Consider the following 7532-nt stretch of genomic DNA (forward strand, 5'->3'; position numbering starts at 1 on the left):
AAAATGATGAAACCGCCCCTACAAAGCATCGACAAACTCATCTTGATCCCCTGATCACAGCAACATTACCTTAACTCCATTCTAACAAGGATGGTGCTCCCCGAGAAAGTTGAAGCTTCTGAATATGTTGGAAGGGCCACTAAAAGGGGGCATTACATGTTGCACTTTCATCCTACCCTTGTTGACTTCCAAGAGAGTGCAATTTTAGGGGTACAGGATGTCCAGTCCACTTGTGCAATTCCTACCATGTCTTGAATTCTTCTTAATGCTTATGTTTAGAATGCTTCCAAGGCTTTTTGGGTAGATGGATTATCTATGATGTTGTCTGCATTGAATTCTGACATTAGATGTCTATGATTACATATGTGCTAACCCATACTTGGAATTGATAGTTGGTTCATGATTATATTCATGCACTGATATATTTGTTTAGAGCCATGCTTGGCTAATGCAATGCCATTTTGTGAGTTGTATGAGTTTGATTAGAGTATCGCTCGTGCATTGCTTGAGAGACTAATTCTGATTAGTGCTTTGCATTATTTCATAATTGAAATCACAGACATTAGATGTAATGTGCCAAATTAAAAAAAAAAATTATGTGCCGAATTGAAAAAAAATATTATTTTCACTTTCTCAACAAGCATGCAACTTTAACACCTTTTGATCACCAAGACTTCAATGTAAGCAAGTGAGTATATAGTAAAACGGGGTTAAACTAATTAGATAATGTTTGTTCATGGCAAGCTGCACAACTCAATATAACAGCTATTACAAAAACCTATAAGTAGTGAAATACTTATTTTAGCGGCAAGCCATCCAAATTAATAACAAACTGAATACTAAAAATAATTGGAGCTAGTTTTCGAAGCAAACCTTCAAAAACAAATTGCAAATACTAAAACTAGCAAAGAACTGCACAAATTTCATTAGAAATTATAATGTTAAAAAAAAATTTAAAATTTCTTCTAATGTCATGGTTGCATAGCCATCTAGACTTACAATGCCGAAATCATTAACAATTATTTTCTATTTATTGCAATAAACCACATAGAAAATTACAATGAAAAATATTGTTTCAATGAATATTGTCTACAAAAATATCTCAAAAATGATTATCATAACCAAACCCTAGAGGCAACGAAGGCGAAATTGCTTTACACGAGGCAAAATTTGGTGAAGGCGAAAGTGACACGGATGCAAACAATGGTGATCCTAGTGACGATGGTGTTCCTGGCGGCTCTAGCAATGGCATCCTTGGTGTTGTCTTCCCTAATGAAGACATTTGGGCACGCAACTAGGCTAAGGAGGACAATATATCCTTTGTTTTTGTCGATGGCAGATCTAACTCAGGCTTTGTTGAGAATGGTGGTTCTAATGTTGATAAGGATGTTTGGATGAGAGAATGGTCTAGTGAGGAGGATGAACTACTCCTTGATATTCTCTTTGAGGCCCATCTAAAGGCACAAAGACATGAGATTGATGCAAAGACTGTGGCTAAAGTGCAGATGATGATCCTGAGGGAGATTTCTTATGGGGGTTGAGAAAAGGCTTTCTTCTCCCCCCAAAAAGTTGAATCTTAGTCAACGATAATGACAATCAGACAGTGCTTGTGGCTTATGCTCGGAAAGTTTCAAAGGTTAAAAAATTAGTAGTTGGCGCTGATTTTTTTCAATTTGACTTTATTAATTAGGGCAATGGTATGGCCGCTATCCATTTTGGTGCTTTGAACCTGCAAATAGGTTACACCTATGATATGACTGTTGGGTGTTTTAAAGGGGGTGATTTCCTTAGGTTTTCTATTGAGGTTGAAATGGAGGGGCGGATTAAAATTGATATCCTGGATTCTCTTACTACGAGTCATCCACTTGACTTAGGAATTTGCTTGCTCTGAGATTCTGCAGAAATCAACCCAATATTGATACTATCAGAAGATGGGTGCTTTGGAGTTGGAAACTAAGAGGTCAGGTTTAGGTAATTACTATGCTGAATAATTTTTTCCTCTTTTCCTTTTCCAATCTAGAAGATTGTTCAAGGACTCTTCTTGAAGGTCCTTGGTTCTAAGGAAGAATGGCCTTTGCCTTAAAAATTGGTCACCAAGCTTTAATCTGGTGAACGATATTGGCTTCAAGTTTATTGTTTGGGTTAAATTGTCAAGGCTGCCTTTGGAGTTCTAGAATGAAAAATCTTTTATGCTTATTGTCAATAGTTTTGGGCAATATAGTCCTACTAATCTTGTTAGAATATTTAATCTTTACTTGGCTTAGGTTTATTTGTATTTAGTTTAGGATATTCCTTTGGAATTCCTACATGTAATTTGTCCTCTAGTACATGTGTGAGGACAAGTCATTTCTTTTATTTTCCTTTATTAAGGAATATTAGATTTCCTCCATAAGAGGATGTGGACACATGGCACACACATTTTATGAATGGTGGCATTCATAGATTTGGGAGTTACTTTGTAACTCCTCTCCTCATCTCTATTTAAGAGATGTCTCCTCTCTCATTTCTTCTTAATGATATTATTGTAAAGAGCTTCTCGCTCTCTCGCTCTCTCTCTCTCTCTCTCTCTCTCTCTCTCTCTCACATTTTAGACATCGCCTCATTCATAATATCACAAGGGGTTTTTCTTTGTTTTTCCCCTTTCAAAAGTTCTTGTGCCTCCTTCTTCACATTTGGGTGATTGCTCCAAGGTTTTTGCATTTCTCTTGGTAACATTTACTTCATCAATAAACTTACTTGGATTTTGTTTTTCTTTCCTTGCTCTTGTATTTCCTTTCACCTCACAAAATTCAAAAAGTGGTTGTTGTTTGCCAGATTCTATGTTTATGGAGAAAGACAGGGTTCTCCCTTCTTCGATTACCTTGTCTACCAAATATTGTGTTTGTGTGCAGCAAATTTAACTCGAAGACTCCCCTATTATTTGTCGTGGTTGTTATACAGTGGGCCATACTTCTATGACTTGCTCTGACAACAAGAAACACCATTTTGTTTGGAGGAAAAAGGATCATGCTCATGCTACTATTGAGGAATCTATTACATCCTTTGAGGAGCTGCAAAAGGAAGACAATAAAGGACAATCTCTTGTGGAGAATACAATGTTGGATTCCTCTTTTAAAGCTTAGGGGCTAGAAGAGGATATTGCTTGTGATCTTATGATTTTTTCTTGTTCCAATAAAAGAAGTTTAGAGGAGAAAGATCCTTTTACTGTGGTTAAACAAAAATCATTGGAACAATTTTATAAACCACCCAAACTTTGGGTTGGTTGTTTGTAAGGTTTTGTATTGCCCTACCCTTTTGTAGTTTCTTTGTTGTTCTCTAGCTGTTCTTTGTCGTCTTCTTGTTCTTATTGCTAAATCTTTCCTCTTGTCAAAGAGTCTAGGCCCCTTCAAAACCCTTGCTTACCTTAATCAAAAATAACTGAAATATTTTGATGAATTCTGAAATTAAAGTCGCACCAAATATTTGCAGCTTTCCAAATTGGAGTGGCTACCTTAGTAGATGTATGGCTGGCTGTGCACATTGCGATGACTCTTGCAACATTTGAATTGAGGATTTAACTTCTTATTTATGGTACATGATCGTATTCTTCTCTTATCCATCAATGTTGTGTTTATAAGTGAAAAGGAATGAGAGCATATGTGGATGAGTTGTTGCTAACACCCTCTCCTTGTGTTGTTGAAGTGTGAATGAGTAGGCTTTATGGTTAAATGTGCCTAATCTCCCTCTTAGGCTTGTGAAGTTGTAATGACTAATTGAATGTAATAATTGAACCTAATGATTAAATGATCATTGTAGGATTCCTGTGAAAGTCCTAAGAATGGAAAATGGGTTGTCTTCCTTTTTTTAATGAATCTACTGATCTCTTCACCGTTATTAAAGAATCTAAGAAATGAACCAACTGGTGTCTACTTGTTGTAGTCTTCTGGTGTTTTGTGTGCTAGAACTGCATTGTGTTGTGTGTATCCTTCATAGATTGAGCTGGTGACAACTCTCTAATCGTGTGTTGTGCTACTTGGAAAGTAGACCACATTGAAATTCTTGCAACTACTTCCCCGCTGAAATTATGTTGTATCTCTCTATGTGTGACTCTTGTACCTCTTCCATGTGCATTTGGGTGCTTGTAACACTGTTGTTGTGGAGGCAACAACATTTGTGTGTACGCACGCATATTGCAACACTACATGTTTTGTATTTGTGGATGTAAAAAAATAATTTGACTTGTTTTATCCCAATAATATCTTGACCAAAATTTGGGAATTATACACCCAACCTAAAGCATTTGTAGCTTTTACAAGAGAATGTTATAGAGGAGTGTGTGTGTGTGTGTGTGTTATCATTTGTGCATGCATGTGCACCTTTATGCACATGCATATGTGCATGTGTATATACATCAATGTATATACCATAGTTACGGGATTCTCTCGGTTTTGAAAATATCACCTTGATTTGCAAAACTGGACTAGTAAGGAGCATGCGGTCCAACTTCACTCTTTCTTTCCACGATAACCAAGATTTCCTTAGCATCACAATCCCATGGTAGAGGTTCCAAAGTATAGCAGACATGACTAGGTTGAACATGAACAAGTTAGAGGTCCCAAGTTATAATGGTTAAAACTAGTCCAGCTGGCTCACCCCAGGAAACTTGACTAATCTCTGCAAAAACTCAAGTGGCAAGTCAGCAGGACTCACAAATAAGCCTGAAACTCGAGAGTCTAAAAGGCACTCAATGAAATAAGTATTAGGAAAAAAAGAAAAAAAAAACTTAAAAATTATAAAACTGCCTCTACATCCCCCATACCCGCACAATCATTCTATCCTAACCTCTTAATTTCTTCCTTGTAGCTTGGCAACAAAAATACATTTTTTGCAATACGGGGGACTGATTTTGGGCATTTGTTATGACTTCGATTATTTCTCACAGTGATTGTGATAAGTTTTTACAGTTTACTGCAGGAATGAGTCCTGCCAGGTTTTTGCCTTGGCACAAATTGGGTCTTACTAGCTCAGGCAGACTTACCGGCTCAACACTATGATATAAATATTATTTTTTTTTGAGCTGGTAAGGCTAAGGGCTCAAAACCACACTAGACACTTCTTAAACTTACCCAAGTTACTTCATTGGCCACTGGACACACTTAGTGATCTACTACGCAAGCTCTAGTACGTTTGCTCATACGCAAAGCAAACTCGACGTCAAAAGAGGAATCAGCCTGCCCTAACAACAGCAAGGCCTAATTATCCATAAATAAATTAAAATTTCCTTCATATAAGCTTCTAAAAAATTGTCTATCAAATACCCTTTGCAATTACTTCTACAACTAACAATCTCCATGACATAACTCTTCATATAAAACCAAAAGAGTTTTCCTACCATACCACAATGGGTGCCTATGGATGTATACATAGAAACAACCAACTTTTTGCTCACAAGCAATGCACACTTCACACCATAAGAGGAATTAACCCCGCCCTAACGACAGTAAGGCCTAATTATCTCCTCTCTGCATACCCACCAAAAGGGTTTCCCTTACAATAGGGTTAAAAATTTGTATATAGAAACACACAAAAATAACCAAACACGTTCATATGTACGCACAGTTGCACATAAAAACGTTTACATATATAAATGCACTTCCCATAACAGCATCTATTCTGAGTAACCATGTGTAACCGCATCTCTTCACAGTTATCATGCGTAACCATGGAAAGATAAGTTTGTAAGGTCACCCCAAGCAAAATACCAAATTTGTATATAAGAACCCTTCCAAATCTGCCATTAGAAAATTGTTCTCAAAATATCAAAAACTATTGAACACTTGGGTTAATCCAGAAAAGAATTACCTCAAACTTATATTCCGGATGTTTGGTAGCCAAATCCTGTATGGCAGCCTGAGCAGCGGACTGTTCTGCAACTTTTTTATGGCTGTAAGAACCACTGGATTCGTATCTCAGCCCATTAACAGTAACAAAACACTTGAAATTTGGCAGATGGTCAAAACCCTCATTCACACTCTCATATACCGGCAATGGCCAATGCATCCTCTGCGTATATACTTGCAGTTTGTTTTTGTAAGACGCCATTCCAAACACTCAGAGCAACCAAGTTAACTTAAAATCACCAATGCAAAGCCTGATGGTTGTTTAGTCGTGGCTTTTAAGTTTGTCGATTTTCAGCTCTTCACTGGTCGGGACTAGTTGTATTGTCTGAACCATGCCTGAATGTCCGGATATACTAGTTGCAATACGGTTTTTAGCAGACCGTACTCCAGGGCTTCAAATATCGTGACAAGTGTTAAGAAGATGAACAGCTTTTTTATTATTTAACAGTGTCAGAAACTTCAAGGCTACATGTGTACCATTGCCTATGGTTTTTCTGGGCTTCTCATTTTTATTTTTCCTTCTTGAATGCAAGTAAAGAAAATAAATTTTCCCTGAACTTAACCTACGCTAACCTTGGAAAAATGCCATATGCAAACTTGAATTTCTTTTAATTTATAAACATAAAGGTAAAGTTGGTGGGGATATTCAGCTTGATTAATTGAAAGATGCATAATTTTGATGTAAGTTTTAAAATTTTGATGTCTTTATTTTTGTGATAGTAACTTTTTATGTATATGTCTTATTATTATGTATAAGGTTTATGTCTTTGTATACATAAAGATCATATCTTCGCTTTTTTTCTACATCTACATATTTATCATCCTACGACAAAAATTTAATCTTGTTGATTATGTATTTCTACTATTTGGTTCACTAAATTTGCCATTATCTACTATATTATGTGATTAATGATATTTATAAACACCTTTAAAGGGTTGTTTGAGTCACTAGAGTTCATATTTTTCTAGACCGGCCCCCTGAAAGATCAACTTTACGATAATGCAAAGGATCAAGAGACAACTAGCAATGTCCTAGAATAAGTGTGCAAGCTATTATTCATTTTTAGTGCACCAAATTGAAATATTTTTCTACTAGTTGATCTTTAAGTGCTCTAGGATGAGAGAAGATATTAAAATGTGTGATAATGGTGTGTAATGAATGGAAATGAATGTCTTTAAATACAATCACATTGTACTTAATTACACAAGCATGTGCTTAGTCAACTCACAATAGTTAGTAGAATAGGTGGGAGTTGACCAAATTTTAATTTTCTTAAAATATGGGGGTCAATTCCATAGACATGAGGCCGAAACCTCAACCATGAAAATAATTCAAGATGGTGGAGCAATAAAATTTGTATAGACAATGGATGTATAATCATGATGATAATATGATGAATCAATAAGGATCTGGTCAACTACTGAGAGGGGGGTGAATCAGTAGATAGAAAACAAACTAAACTTTCACCAAACTTAATCCCAACTCATAAACCATTCACTGAACTAACCGGTTTAAACATTGTATCAAAAACTGATACTGCACTGTCAAGTTTACTGGTTGACTAGAACATCAATGATACAATTTAACAGATTTGAAACTCACATACCATTTAACCAAAACATTAAACTACTTTACTAACATCAATAATAACT

General features: G+C 36.1%; 1 protein-coding gene across 6 annotated transcripts in view; it reads right to left on the minus strand.

Moving 5' to 3' along the window:
- The window catches only part of LOC131034556 (double-stranded RNA-binding protein 4), an 89135-nt gene extending 82678 nt beyond the window's left edge, over positions 1–6457 (minus strand). For 2 of the 6 annotated variants that reach the window (XR_009103809.2, XM_057966070.2), the window contains exon 1: positions 5842–6457. Coding sequence is in view for 5 of the 6 variants with exons in the window: in XM_057966070.2 (XP_057822053.1) it covers positions 5842–6081 (240 nt within the window). In the remaining variant the exon portion in view is untranslated. The remainder of the gene's footprint in view (positions 1–5841) is intronic. The other 4 variants (XM_057966069.2, XM_057966068.2, XM_057966072.2 and 1 more) reach the window with 2 other exon arrangements.
- Positions 6458–7532: the final 1075 nt, after the last annotated feature.

Source organism: Cryptomeria japonica, chromosome 5 (genome assembly GCF_030272615.1).
Source record: "Cryptomeria japonica chromosome 5, Sugi_1.0, whole genome shotgun sequence".
Classification (NCBI taxonomy): Eukaryota; Viridiplantae; Streptophyta; class Pinopsida; order Cupressales; family Cupressaceae; genus Cryptomeria; species Cryptomeria japonica.